This window comes from Aedes aegypti, chromosome 2, assembly GCF_002204515.2.
Source record: "Aedes aegypti strain LVP_AGWG chromosome 2, AaegL5.0 Primary Assembly, whole genome shotgun sequence".
Lineage (NCBI taxonomy): Eukaryota > Metazoa > Arthropoda > Insecta > Diptera > Culicidae > Aedes > Aedes aegypti.
The window spans coordinates 166,469,795-166,485,820 of NC_035108.1; the positions used below are offsets into that span (position 1 = coordinate 166,469,795).

Sequence of the window (16,026 nt, forward strand, 5' to 3'; positions counted from 1 at the left end):
GGCTGTGTCACAATAAGGGAAAAAATACTGTAAATTTGGGGTTTCAATTTTGATTGGCGATAATTGGCGAATGGTGCTGAAAAATTACCCTATATCCATATTTGGTTCACTTTTCATATTACGAAAAAAAAAACAACAATGGGCTGATAGAATAGATTCTACACAATAAGCAGTACACTGCTCTTACGCCTTTTTGTACCATTTTCTATGTAAACCTTATGGACTGCGGGACAAATATGCGTAGAACGGCAGTACAGGTCGGACTCGATTATCCGGCAACTCGATTATCCGAGATTCGATTATCAGGATCCGATTATCCGGAATTTTAGACTCAATTATCCGGAATTTGTTTTTTGACATTCTTGTTATTCAGTTTTATGGCCCCAAATATTCTAAGAATTAATTTCTGGCTACGCCACTGTATCATATAAATAAAACATCAAAACAAGATAATATTAAAGTTCTTTCACCGAAAATTTTAATTTTTCTTCTAGTGATTAGATTATCCTCGATCCTTGTCGAATCCTCCGATTATCCGGAGTGAAAAAAAAGGAAAAGCTCTGTGTTAATATCTCTCTTATCCGCAGATTAAAGAAAAAACGGATCAAATAATATTTGATAAACATAAAACCTACTAAATATCGCACCATTCAGAGATACATAAAGAATGTTTAAAAATGTTTAATTGTGTTCAGTTGTTCAGAATAATGAAAATAATATTTTATACAATAACTTTTCAAATCGTTAAAGGTAAAAGAGTGATCGTGGGCTACAGTTTGTGTCTACAAAGGTATGCCAGAATAATTTTTCATACTTGATTATTTAATTTTCGAAATTGGGTTTCAAGACAACTTTTGTCAGGGGGAAACATTTGATAAACATCTGGAAAACATATGTATTGTTTTTCGTCATCGAGTAGGAGGATTGGGGGCATAATAGACACATTAAGTGAATGCTCTTCACAAGATCATAAAATGGCAATTGTATTCAGTTACCGTCGGCTACCTTTCATGTTTGATATTAAAATGCCTTGCTTAATCTTATCAATTGTCAGAAAAACGAGATTGAAAACTAGGTCAAAAACAAAGTTTGAAGAAAGGAATCGGGGCAATATGAATACTTTCGTGAAATTTTAGTGAAAACAATAATATTAATCTTTTGTTGGCTTCTGCTCAAAAAATAAGCAATTTATAAGCAATGTTGATTTATTCTCATCTTGTGTGTATCCATAGACTTTTAAACAGAAGTACAAAAGATTTCAATAAAATTCAGTAATAAGACGGTAAGAACTATTTTTTTTTTGCGAAAGGGGTTAACAAAATTGGGTCAGTACTGTAATGAGTATCAATCGTTCTGATACGTGAGAGGCCTTCCCCTCAATCACACTAGCAAGGAAAAACTTCTCTGAGTTCGTTACGTTGCTTAAAAACTCGATTCTTCCACCGGCTTGCTTACATCATAATTTGAAACTGAGAAAAACTTAAAATCATATTTCATTATTAAACAATTAAAGCAATAACTAAACTTTTTATTGTCAAACAGTTCATATGCAATACAGATTGCATACAGTGTATCAAAATTCGGTGAAATGTACATATTATCTGAGAAAAAGAAGGTGTCCGTTTCGCCCGTATGTTCATTATGCCCTGGCATGTAAAAATGCGGTATTTTTTGGAAAAAAAATCTAATAAATCTAATGAAAGTTGTGTCGTTTACAACACGAAACTTTACGTCGACCTACAAAACCAATTTCGCCCATTAGAATTTTTCAATATGGCTTGTACTACTTGGCTTAATCATAGTTTTTTAATTTTTAACGAAGTTAAAAACAAACTTTGAATTTACATTTTTTTTTTCTATGTCGACTTTAATAACTTATTATTTTTATTCTGGTCGGTCAATTTTCCCTATGCTGCTAATGTTTTCGAACGCTTGGAAGAAAGCGTGAGCATGATTAATCGCCCGCATTACTGTCCCGTTATTGCATGACTACGAACACTCGGACAGAAGCTTGAAAAAATGTGAGTAAAAGTAGAGCGGATCAAAATTCCTCCATAGTGTCATTATTCTCGATAACATTTTTTCGCCAACAGCCAAAATCTGGTCGATTTGAGCATGAAAATTGGATACGTATTTTTGGATGTCTATCGCATGTATAGTGCCGCTTATTTTATGTTATTTTTATATCAGAGTAAGGATTGAACGATCAAAATAGGTTGAAAATAATTTTGAGTGTTGGCCTTTACTTTATGTCGACTCTCAAAAAATAGTTTCCTTGAATCTAAAAAAATCGCAAAAAACTAAGAATTTTGCCTTGATGTTACATGCTGTTTAGTGGAATACGTCACAAATTTATGAGTTTTTTACCCGATAGCTTGTCTTGAGCGATTTTTAAATCTGCATTTTCGTAATTTATACTTAATTTATGGTTTTAGTTATTTTTGGCAGTTATTATCATCTTTTTTCTGGTAACACTTTTATCAAGAAATTCAATCCACCTTCTAAATACAATTAACAACCAAAGGTGTTACATTTGAGATGGACGTTGTGATTTTGTTAAACATCTGCCAACATCTCAATTTCTGCAAGTATCCGACCTTTGAATTGCAACAAAACAATTTGTTATAAGTAGTTGAAAGGCCACTGGAAGTAACAAATTTTGATATGATTTAGTTATTGAACATCACACAATATGGTAATTTTTTATTTATTTAAAACATAATGAGTTATATATTTGTTTAAATTATAACACATTTTGTTTTAATTTCATTTATTGTAGTAGAAGTTTTGTAATATTTTTGTTACTTAAACTTAAAAATACCATCTACTTATCAGCCAATATTATAACACATTTTGCTAGAAAAAATGTGCTTACTGAGTAACAAAATCTGTTACAATTCTGTTGTAACCCACTATACGGGTAGTCACATACATATGAACAAAAGTACAGCTTTAGTACATAACCATAAGACAAACTTTACTTTCCTTACCTTTTAGTTTGAGAGTCTAACATACTTAACAGATGAATCTTGTGAAATACAGAGCACATCAAAAATCAATTTTGATGTCTTCCTTTTCTCACTTTATATAAAAAAACACTTGACTGTGACCTTTCTGTCACTAGCCACGCTATTCAAGTTCAGTTTGTTTACTCAAGTACGGAGAAAAAATAATCCTAGAGCAACACGCGAAACCATTCAATAATTCACTGAAAACGGCCACCGTTTGGATCGCTTTAGAAATAGAGATGAGATAAAACGAAATATACGTTTCGTGCAAATGCGTTTAAAATTAGCCTAGCACTTCATTGCCTCCATCATTGTCGGTAGGTACATGTCTAGAAGTCGATCATCTGCCATTCTTTCGATTCACTAGTCACCAACGAGGCGTGGAGCAGTATCGCCATCCAACAGGACGGGGGGTTGGCAGCAACAGATGCTATGACACTTACGCACGTTCCTTGGTACTTTGATATTTTGCTTAGGAGCGTATGTGTGTTTGATCAGTCGTCGCATGCAAGTCCGTTGTTTAGTCTGTTGCTTCTCCTGGAGTCCTCCAAAAAATCGTTCACAGGAAGCATTTGTGTATCGGCGATGAAGATTTGGCCGCAAAAACAAAAATGTGCCAAATATTGTTTACATAATAATGTTAAACTTCAACCGCTTTTCACGATCGTTTTTTTTTTGCGAAGGTTCGTAATCTACCAACTTATGTTGTACCCTACATGCAACATTTTTCAACTTTGGTAGACATTCGATATCGCTATCTTAAAAAAATACTGCTAAAAAAAGGTCGAACTGCACTTTCATTAGTGCACTTTAAAAATGCTAGCCAACTAATCGTACTGGTTCTACTTCTACACAATACAATCTGTAACAAAACGATCACTGTCAAGGCTCGTTCTATCGGTTGGCTGAGATAAATAACTTGACAGTAAATATTCTGCGACCACATCATGTCGATAGTCACCAACGCATGTGAGCCTGAAAGCGAAAGCAACACAACAACGGCGACATGGCCGTGACATCATCGTGAATACGCAGCGCGTGGTTATCGCATCCACTCGCAAGTAAAAATAGATATCTGAAATATTTTTGTTCATTTTTCGGGGGACCAAATTGCGATCCCTGCAAAGTGGCAACAGCTGACGCGTTGTTAAAATGGTAAAGGTGGTAGTAGTTGTTCACTAGGGTAGAAGCACCGCTTTTGGACATAGTTAGCACCATAGTGTTAACCATAGTGAATTAGACAATTTTTTATAGAGCAAATCACCATGTCCATTTTGGAAACCGTGGCCTGACCTGACCTCAGGCTGGCCAAAACCGGTGCTTCTACCCTAGGTGGAAGGTTTGATATCTCGATCTTTGAAGCGCCAAGAGCCGAATGTGTTTTCATGCGGAAATCCGTTATATCCGACCGAGGATGAAAGAGATAGGGTTGCAATGCGAGAAAATCGTTGTTGCACTTGTTGGTGTTCCTAATTTGAGCAATTGAAGCTGTATGTGCACCACGGCAGAAGCCAACGTTACGTGCATGTGGAAATGCCACATTTATGACGCAGGTTTACGTGATCTGTTTTTATATGTTTATTGGATGTGGTGCGATAGGAGATGCACAAAAATTGGTCAATTTATGGTCCTGACATATTATTTTGGTAATAATTAATGTAATTTAGCTAGCTATTCCGCAAATTATAAAGATATCAACCACTCAGAAATGTTCCATTTACTCTTGCCAGTTGGGAAGATAATTGAATTAAGTAATAAAACATGATAGCTCATCAATAAGGAATATGAGTATGTTACCTTTACCCTCTAATACCCAACCCGCCTTTAGACGGGGTACACTTTGCAAATTTGTGTATTTTTTTGTAGCTCGAAAATGAAAATTATTTTATTTTTGGCTTAAGCCTTGGCTCATAACACGCATATTAGGGAAGTTCTTTATGACTTTTGAAACTTTTTTGTATTTTTGAAAAATGTTTGAAAAATTGTATTCTTATATAACCTACAAATACCTGGGGTTAATTTAACGTGTAATATAAAAAATCGTATCTCTAATATTTTTCTACAATCAACCTATCACAGAAGAAGAGCCTGATGGTATTGAAATAATTTCCAATCTGTTTTTTCGTTAGTTACACGGAAAATAAAATATGCTTCAGAAAAATATTAAAAAATTAATATTTTCAAAAGTACCGTAAAAAAATGATTTTTTATTATTGCCAAAAATCAGTACTCAGGAGAGGCTTCAAGAAAAAATAAAAAAGGATAGGGATGTTCAAAAATAAAAATTATAAAAATCAAAAACCAAAATTCATACATTTGCGAATAAAAATAAATCATTGCCCAAAACGTGTTTAGAACGATTTTAGATAACGAAAAATGATATTTAGATCGAAAATAAAAATTTGGGTATTAGAGGGTTAAAAATGCTTCGTGAAGAGGGAAAGAATTGGCATTTGCAACAGTGCACACCGTACCCTTGTCCTGGAATTCTTTCTGCGCTTGGAAGTTTTGAAGGGGCATGATACATCATCAAGAATTTTAAAAAATCAAACGAACAAAAAGTATTTTCGTTCAAATTTCACAAAGTTTGATATAAAAAATATGTGTTCACTGTACACTATTCTCATCATGTTTTCAGCGAATAAATTTCAGTTTTGAGCAGAAAAACTGCTTTTGATGTTTCGGTGATACGATGATAGAGATGACGGATTCTTGGAAGCGAATCTTTCATGCTCGTACCAGGCAGATGAACGGCAACGTTTTTTGTAGCCGGAATTCCCCAGAAAGAATCTACAACAATTCTCATTTTTCAGTTGACGATCGCTTGCTCAACAATCATCCCCATCTGGTATATTATAATTATGCTTATCAGAGGCGTGTCCACGTTCGAAACCGTGGGTAGGACAAACGTTGACAAATATGTTGTGCACAGTGAAGCTACGAAAATTTTAACTGTGGACTGGAAATTGAAAGTTACTATATTTAAGGGGCTTAAACTCAAAGGGGTGTAAGTTACATTTTGGTCGGTTTTGAGTTGAGGAAATTCTACTATTTCAAAGCGTACTTGAGATATTTTTAGATGATTTTCCCGCTCAACAGAAAAATAACTTGATTCTTAGATGGCTGGCTTTTTGACTCCCATACAATTTGTATAGAATGAAAAATTGTCGAAAAAACTGCAGTGTTTTCAAAACTTGTTTTTTTGTCACTGACGCTGCTCAGCTTCTAACACTCTTCGTCTTTTCAAAGCTGTTAGCGATTGAGTGCCCTAAAAATAGGAAAATAAAGACCTCTTGCCAGGAAAAAGAGACCATAGAACGTAAAAGGATCCCAAAAGAGGCGGAAAAAAGACCAAATAGGAACTAAGCAAACAAAACGAAACCTAATAAGAGTTTGATTCTTCATAGCATCGGAGCAGACATTTCACTAAGATCTGAGACTTTTCTAGGAATTTCATCAGAAATTAATTTAGGTATTTGCCTAAAAATTCAAATATTACTCCGGAAGTTTCTAAAGGAGTTCAAGTCCCAAGTCCTCCAATATGTTATCCATCTATTTCCCTGGGATATCCTCCAAGATTTCTGGTCAAAGCTTCTTCTAAAATTCTATCAATAACTTCTCCAGAAATTTCCAGGGAGTTTCTACAAAATTGTCTTTAATCCCTCTACCGGCAACTTCACTTTTTTACCACAAAAATATTCAAACAGTGATTTGTTTTTAGTATTTCGACGTTTTTGAACCATGTTTTCACAAGTCCTCAAAAAACTCTTCTATTTAAAGAATCTGTGTCGATATTGATCATTGGTCACCTTGTTTAGGAAATTTCTGGGGGACCGATGTTTTCGCATAACCCACGTAAATATCTCAGGCCGCATAATTTTCCCATGTTCGATCATTCGTTTCTCGAAACAATTCTTCAATGAGAGTCGGCTGTGAAAAAATGAGCAAATTGGTACAACAGTTTTGGAGTAATGAACATTTTTGTTTCTGGTACCAATCTGGCCGTATTTATTCATTTGGTTTAACATTAATTAGCTTGATAAACCTCGCCAACAACGTTTCGCCAAATTCACTCGGTTCATGGCCGCTTTTCTCCATCCTCGAATGTGACCCACGCTCTCCAGGTCCTGGTGCACCTGATCAATCCACCTAGCTCGCTGCGCCTCACGCCTTCTTGTTCCGAACGGGCATAGCGAACCCCGTCTTTACAGGGCTGCTGTCCGGCATTGTAGCAACATGCCCTGCCCAGCGTATCCTTCCAGCTTTAACCACCTTTAGGATACCTTTAGGATACTGGGTTCGCCGTAGAGTTGGACGAATCTGGTCGTTCCATGATTTTTTCAGAGAAGCTTCTTATGACTAGACATTGTATAACCCACATTTTAGTTTTTTTTTTTTTTGATAAATTGACTAAAAACAAAATGGCGATCAAAGAATTTTTATATGGGGAATGTCGGTCCCCCAAGGAACAACTAAATATCTTCAAAAACATATGACCAATGGTCAATATTGACACAGATTCTAAAAATAGAAGAGTTTTTTGAAAGCTTGTGAAAAAATGGTGCAAAAATATTGAAAAACAAAAAAGTTATCGCGGTTTGAATATTTTTTCGTGGTAAATAAATGAAGCTTCCGGTATATTGGTTAAGAATTTATATAAGATTTCGCTTTGGGATTTCCTTCAACAATTGCTCCAGAGATTCCTTCTTAGAAATATTATTCTAGAGAAAATCCTTCAGCAGTTCTTTGAGATTTTCTCAAGTAAGCCTTGATTTTTTTTTTTGAATTCATCCAGGATTGTCTCATAGGAAATGCCAAGGAAATTTGTCTAATAAATAAATCCCCGTGATGTTTTACTAACGAAAATCCTAGAGTAACCTCTGATAAAACTTGTGTAAGCTTTGAAGTCATCCTTAATGAACAAGAATCTCTGAAATAATTCCTGGACTGTTGACGAAGTTTTAGAAGATTTCCTAGATAACTTGCTAAGACAATAAAAAAAAGTTAATATAATCTCATGGTAATATTCCACATGGTTTTCTAAAGTAATTTATTGAAAAGCATTGAACAGAATCTCTATATAAATTTGTGTATGAATGATTGGAGGAACAATTGAAAAAAAAAATGATGTAGTACACACTTAGAATAAAACACAAAATTCGGTAAAATAAATCATAAGTTCTGCACTGTAAAATACACTTTTACAGATTTTTCTGTGAAACACAAATGTTTTTAACAGAACTCTCAAATATTTACCAAGTGTTGTGTAAAGGCGGAAAAAGTACAAAATTCTGTAAATTTTCGGTTCGGTGAAGATGAAATATTACACTAATTTAGTCCGTTGAATCAGATGATGACTATATATAATCAGCATTGTGAAATGATTGATGTTAACATGTCTCGAACAAAACTGAAAAAAATACTTTTTTGATGTACAAAACAATAGTAACTGAGGTAGTTCTGTTTGATCTTTCGACCTTGACACTTGCTTTTGCCGGGGCGAGCGACGAGGGCAGGATCAAACATGCCGCGCGTCGGTCTCGTAAGTGAAAAAGTGGCGTGATCGATGAGTTCGGTTGAAAAAAGTGAAAAAGTGCCGCGATCGGTTAGTTCTATTTGATCTTTCGACCTTGACACTTGCTTTTGCCGGGGCGAGCGACGAGGGCAGGATCAAACATGTCGCGCGTTGGTCTAGTAAGTGAAAAAGTGGCGTGATCGGTGAGTTCGGTTGGAGTAACTGAAAAAGTGCCGCGATCGGTTAGTTCTGTTTGATCCTTCGACCTTGACGCTTGCTCCTGGGCAGTGCGTCAAGAAAGCCTGAACAGTTTTTTTTTATTCTTTTTGGGTCGCGCGCATATTTTTTTTTCCTGAGTGCTTTTTTATAGCCGAGCAAACGAGTGAAGCCGAAAGTGGATTGTGGCTGCTCAGGCAAGGATAACGGATCAATTGGTGAGCTCGTTTCATGCTACTATTTCTAATCTATAAAATATGTATGACTGCACATTCAATCGTTACAATGGTGGGATGTAAATATGATTTTTCAACAAACTATGGATGGTTCGTCACTGTGAGTGTCGACACAAACTCTGATTCATGGTTTATTTATGTTTAACATTTTTTTTTTCAGAACACCTCTTATATACCTTTATTTTTGTAATTAAAAAAACTTTGAATGGTTCGACACTACAAGTGTAGACATGCGAAAGGTTCACTTTATTCAACAAACTTTGGATGGTTCGCCACTGTAAGTGTCGGCATAAGAATAAGAGTGTTCTATGATGTCCCAACCAATCGAGTTTTTTGTTTCTTTTCAAATGAGTAAAATATAATAACACATGCTTTCGTCCTGACAGCTGTAGGAATGTTACATTTAGGTATTTGTTCAACAAACTTTGAATGGTTCGTCACCTCAAGTGTCGGCATAATTTTCCTCTACATAGAAATTGTTCATATCAAATGAAAATATTATATTTACGTATAAGCATGTATATATCTCACAAATCATTGTTTATCATGGTCTAATCGCATATCAAAGTGAATCCTATGACCCAACGATCCTCCCCATTAACAAACATCCCTCCCAGTAACCTTTGTGGAGATGCAGAGGCAAACACGGTCTCCAAAAAGCAAAGGTTACACACTTACATTCCTTCCCTCAATCCCACCTGACTGCAAGGACGTGGCCGGCGCCGTTATTGACTCTGTATAAATAGAGGCACTGAATTATGCACACTGAAGAAGATTATGGCCAATCCCAGCCGATCTTCTAGTTGATTCTTTGTGCATTTTCACTGACTTCGGTCAATCACGGAATAGCAACCATTGATATGTGTAGTCAGTCTAAGCTAAGCTAAGCTAAGCTAACAAAACAATAGTAACTGAGGAATGAATTATGAATCGAGTATACTCAACAAATTTATAGTATATAAACACATAGATATTAAGAACACAATGTAATTTAGAATAGTCTACAAAATGTCTGACGTCAAAATAAATAAATATTTGCACCGAAAATCTGTGTATTCAATTATCGGCCATATTGCCAACCGCGGCTTGAACCAAAATTTGTACTGTTTTAAGGTAAAAAATTTAGCAGAATAAAAACAAAGTGACTATTTTAAAATGGATATACTAGATATATAAACTAGAGAGAAAACTTAAATAAACCTTCAAAGATTGCAAGGCAATTTTTTGAGAAACTTTTTAATAATTGTTTGGTGGAACTGCAGAAAATGAAATGCTGGAAAAATTCATAGAAAGAGCTTCTCAAAAAATTTTGGATATCTGGGAGGAAACGTGGATGAATTCTTCAAAGATCCACATAAACATGAGGAGGAATTCTTGCAGAGTTCCATAAAAAAACTAATTTCTTGAAAGAAATTCTGTGAAAATTTTTTGGAAGATTTCCTAGAGTAACAACTGGAGAATAATTCGGTTGAAGGATTAGTGAAAATATATCTGGGAAAAATTCTAAGATAGTTTTGAAAGAAAAATAAACAAAATAATACCTGATGAAATTTCTGAAGGTAGTTGCTTTGGAGTTCTCAAGAATCTCCTGGAGCAAATTCAGGAGAAAGTCTGCCAAGCATCCTTTGAAAAACAGTTGGAAGAATTTCTGGGAGAGAAATCTCTTTATCTTTATATTTATATCCTTTTTAAATCAATTTTACTAAACAAATTTGGCAATATAGAGACATCCAGTGAAGTTGTTCTAATTTCTAGATAACAAATAGTTGAACAGCAAAAAAATTGTGAATATGTGTAGATTTTTTTATCTTTGCATCGAAGTGACCCAGCAAATCGTAAATTGTTTCAGGAGAAACTGAAGATGCTTCATGAAATAGTTTCATTACACAGCAAATGTTTGATTTTTGGTGGCGTATCTTGAACAACATAGCAAAAAAAAATTCACAAGGTCGTCAAAATCTGCTCTAAATATTTGTATGAATGACGACACAAAATGCCAGTAGGAATTCGATCAAATCATTTTTCAGGAATTAAAAGTGGGTTCAACAAAGAACTTCTATAAAAATTCAGCAAAGAACTTCTAGAAAGCGTGCTGTGGGAGTTTTATAGGAATTGCTCTGATAATCGCCAAGAGATTTAGCAAAGCTTTGATAGATTACATCAAGAATGATCACACGTTCAAAAATTGCTGATTGCAAAAAAGTTTGGATATGTTGTCTTTACGCTTGCAAACATGAAAAATTTCCCCATATGTCGCCTAACACAGAACACCTTGATATTATAAATGAATGTTTGAAATGATACCAATAAAAGAATGAAAAATGGCATTTGCACTGTAAATCACTTAAGAATTTCCTTAATTCTATCAACGATTTTCACCAAAAAAAAAATATGCGTGTCACTACACTTTTTTAAATTTATTGGAAAGATTATTACAAATTGGTAACATTTTTTTAATGTTTTAAATTTGAATGCTCATTTTTGGAATGATTAAGAGTATACGCCTTATAATATATTTAAATTTAATAACCAACGAAACGCAAAAACTTTTTTCACACTGGAATTCAATTTTTTTTTTTGTTTTTGAAAGATCGCCTGGCTGGAGCATGTTTGTAAGTGTATGAAACATCATTTTCTTCGTCATTTGAAACCAAATACTTTCATAGCTACCAATTCGCCTTTTAATGCATTCTATACTGCCCTTACTTGCATGGTCGATGTAAACACCAGCACTATCATTGCTGGGAAAATGCTTTTTTGTGTTCCCAGTTGCATTCTTGATTTGTTCAATAATTTCGATCAAATTATCTGTGCACTTGCTAGAGATTGAAATTCGAAAGTTAACTGGGAGATACTTTTTGATTTGTTTCATATTTTTGTCATCTACAAACGCATACATCATTTTATCCGAAGAAACAATGAGTTTGATGAACGATTATATGGATGATCTGGTTTATACGCTAAACTATCCAAATAAACATTCTTCAAACCGGCTGTTTCTTCGAATAAGTTGGTGTATGTGCTCATACCCATCTGTTTTCCTCTAATAATTCAAATTTTCAGAACATAAACAAGCTGATCGCTTTCCAACGAGTGTATTATCAAGCAAAGAATGCATTTCAATGAAAAAATGCATTTGGTCCACCACTATGCAAACATGGGCAGTATAACAGTTTTGTTGAATTGACTTGACTGACTTGAGAGAATAAACTTTCAAAAGTTTTTTTTTGTCATTGGGAACTTCTATGCTAAACACCGTTCTTAGATTAATTCCAACGATAGAATTTAATTCGACGAGTGTTTTTCAGGATATTTCTAAATTCAATATCCTGACAACCTTAACTGAGCAGCAGGGTGTTACAAAATTTAACTGTGTCAGAAAACTCCGAAACTAAACCATAAAATGGTAGCTAAAGATGTTATAATCAAACTTTTGTATGAGAGGAACTCTAAGAAATGACGTTTAGAGGTGCCCGGTTGAGATTTTCGAAAAAAAAGTCCGATTTTCGTGAGTAATATCAAACAAATATTGAATAAATACTACATGGCTAGGTTACTGGCTGTTTGGGCACGTCAGGAGTTAATCATCAATGTTAACTTCCTTTTCCCGATCAGCCTATATAGCCGCGTAGTGTCGGTAGCGGTTGTTTCAACTGGCTAAGAATTAACACTACGGACTGCCTGTTCCGGTGGTAAAAGTCCACCTCACAGGTGACCCCTAATTCATACCGCTTTAAGCTTACCGTGCCTAAGAATGAATGGTTAGGGGGGTCTAAATAAAACCTAGCCGCAAACGGAGCCTGTGGAGTTCCTGGGTGCCCTCTACAGTAATATGCCCTTCCTGTGCTACCCGGAGCAATGGTGCAGGTGACCTTGTGTTTCTCCGAGATAATCGGCTGCACTTCTTCAGTCTCAAGCCTGAGGCTAAATAAGGGTGGGATTATTAATACATTGTAATTTAGTTTAAATTTTCACCTACATGGTTTCGCATTATGCGTTTTACGCAGCGTATTCTGTGCTTTTCGCCTTAGGCGACTTTTAAAAGATACCGATCTGGTTTTTGTTCGCTGCTGATCTTTTTCGTTCTGAGATGGCGAAAAGCTTAATCCTGCCTAGTTTGGGTAGTGGCTACGACTAGGATAGCTTAATTAGATCAATCTCCAGCATAAAATGTCAGCAACGATCAATCTTTGTAGACTCATGCAAATGGTACAGCTCAAGTGGCGCTAGTTCAAAAACCTTACTTTTGTGAACTTTTATCTAGGTAACCTAGTGGACCCAGTTTTTGCTACTTTCAGAAAAATGAAATGGCATACTCCCGTGCCATGCCTCGTGCATGCGTGCTCGTAAATAGCGCTGACGTCGCTACACTCATTTCTGAGTTAACAACCAGAGATGTATGTGCTGTCACAATTGATATTTCTGTATGTGACCTCAATAGGAAACCTCAATAGGAAAATTCCGTATTTATACGTCTTTCGTTTTTTGGTGTATTTACCACATGATGAACCATCCCCAATGGATGATTTCAAACGAGTTGTCGTTCACTGCCTATGAAAAAGCCTTCTGCTGATTGTGTGCAGTGATGCTGATATTCATCACATCATCTGGAGCAGCTCAGATATCAATTTGAGAAGCTCCAGTCTGATGGAATGCTTAAGTAGTTCAAATCTTGGATTACTTATTGTAGGAAATCGCCTACATCTCTATATGAACATAAGAATGTAAATTCGCAGACTTTGCGTATTTTATACTCCACAAACTGTGAATTGGTTGTGACCAATTTTCATGGATTTTCTCCGTCCATTGGAAATCCTAGTGATTTGGATGTTTCCACTTCCGGTGAATTGGGACACAATTGTCCTTGCTTCGAGTGATCTCAAAATTGCTTGTCACTTTGCTTATAGGAAATGTTTCTCACAACTCCCTTCGCGGGACGAGTGGACGTCTGTACATTACTGAGCCACCCCAAAGGTGGCTAAGTATTTAACAAATCTGTCAAAGCAGAATTGCAGTCGCTTGGTTATAACCTTAACTGGCCACTGCCGACTCAACTATCACATGACAAATATTCAGTGTGTTGATACATTTGTGTGTGATAGTTGTGATTCCGATTATGGAACTTCTTATCACCTGATATGTACTGTCAAGTTCTCGCGTAATTGCGATTACTTATTAAGTGAAACTGATTTCAACCTGAATCTTCAGGACCTTCTGTTATTCTTAACCCGCTGTGGTAATGAGCTATAGGCTCTCTTTGCGCTCATGCGTTTTGCAGCGCTCTTTTTAGGTCGCTGTTCGAACCATTGTGGTATGGAGCTACATGCTCTTAATTCGCTTATGCGATTTTCCCTCTTCAAGGGACCCACCTCCTATTTCCTCCCATCTTCCCCTTCCCTTTCCTCTCCCATCGGGTAGATGATGAAATAGGCTCCCAAATGGAGGGGAACGTGCCTTTGGAGCCGGCCTTCTGATACCTGATACCTGATACATGGCTAGGTACCGTAAGGGAACGGCGAGAGAAATTGGATTAGATGATGAGGAGGGCATACCATATGGAACAGTATTACTTGAAACGTCCTTCCTTATGGCTAACGTCCCCTATGGGAATGGCTTAGCGTGTTGTTAGAATAACACTACCAAGACAGCCAATTTCTCTCGCCGTTCCCTTACGGTACCTATCCATCTAGTATTCATTGCTTTCTTCTCCATGCTCCCTCTTACTTCGAGCAAAAAAGACCGATATGCCGGTAAACAAATTAAATAAAAATATTTCTAGTTCAGCAAAATTTCATAAAATCTATAGTTTTTATATTTTTGGGGTCCAAGCTATCTGTATCCAATCAGTTACTGTATGTTTCGCAGGATCATTTTTCGGAACATGATTTTTCGTCAGAGTTATTCAAGATTTACTGAGGACAGTAATGTGACTTTCTAGGTATTTTAGCAGAATATCATACGAATGTGATCCAATATCCAACACATATTCCCATAAAGCGAAGAAAAGGCTAGATTTATTATTTGTTAGACGGTGTTTAGCTGAATTGAATTGAATTACTTTCAATTGAAGGGATTTTCTGCCGTAGGCAGGATCATCACCAATACCAATGCCCTTCAACGTTTGAAAAATCGAATTAGACCTCCAAAAGCTTCCCTATCGATACATTAGTTCTAGTTGACAGTAACAAAATAACCATTCTAATACCAGTGCACCATAAACCACAAGCGTAACTGCATCATGGACTAAACATCCTTAATAAATACACCATAGGGAACTGTTCACTTACCCTGCCCTCGACGATCCTGGGTGGTGACTGTGGTCGCTCACTATGTGTCGAGCCAACGTGGGGTATCGCTCTGCCTCGTTCCCGCATGGCAGGATGAATGGTTTCTGGTCTCAGGTGCGGCGGTCGCTCTTGTCGTATACCTGTATTTTATAAAATATCACCATTAAAGATTGCTTACTTGAAATCTGGTATTATATCAAAATAAAGGGAAAGGCATTGCAGCATAAACAAAAATCGATAAGGGATCAACAAGCAGATATTAGTTCATTAGTTGGATTTTTAAAATCATATTACGTGTCAACGTCAAATATAGTGGAAGAAATATGTTTAACGACTTGTAAGTATGTTCAAAGAGCACTGTAACTAAATACTTTGCACTAATACCCCCAATTGTATAATGCAATATTAGGACATACCGAATGGATCACGGCTTACAAACAAAAGACTTCACGGATGACATCTCATCCGTTGCAGTGGTGAATGGAACAGCAGGGCAGAAACAAAGTTGAATTATTTAAGGCAGACAAGCTTGTCATGGCCATCGTTTGCTACTGCTTAGTCAACTACGATGACAAATAAATTTTGGTATGATGAAATCTGCTCTTATTTGGTATGAAAGCGCAGATGTCATTCAGTGCTTCCAATTTTAATGTCAGTTTTTTTTATTACCGATAAGACAAAAATATAAAATGCTACAAGACTCAATTTGAATAACAAAGGTACATCCAGATGTCCAGTTTTATAAGATTTTTGGAATTTTTGGA

At 35.9% G+C, this 16,026-nt stretch overlaps 1 protein-coding gene across 14 annotated transcripts in view; it reads right to left on the reverse strand.

Annotated features, from left to right (window-relative positions):
• The window catches only part of LOC5564765 (titin), a 117,706-nt gene that overhangs the window by 71,811 nt on the left and 29,869 nt on the right, over positions 1-16,026 (reverse strand). For all 14 annotated transcript variants that reach the window (XM_021843049.1, XM_021843050.1, XM_021843052.1 and 11 more), the window contains one exon: positions 15,263-15,402. In XM_021843049.1, the coding sequence (XP_021698741.1) occupies positions 15,263-15,402 (140 nt within the window). The remainder of the gene's footprint in view (positions 1-15,262; positions 15,403-16,026) is intronic.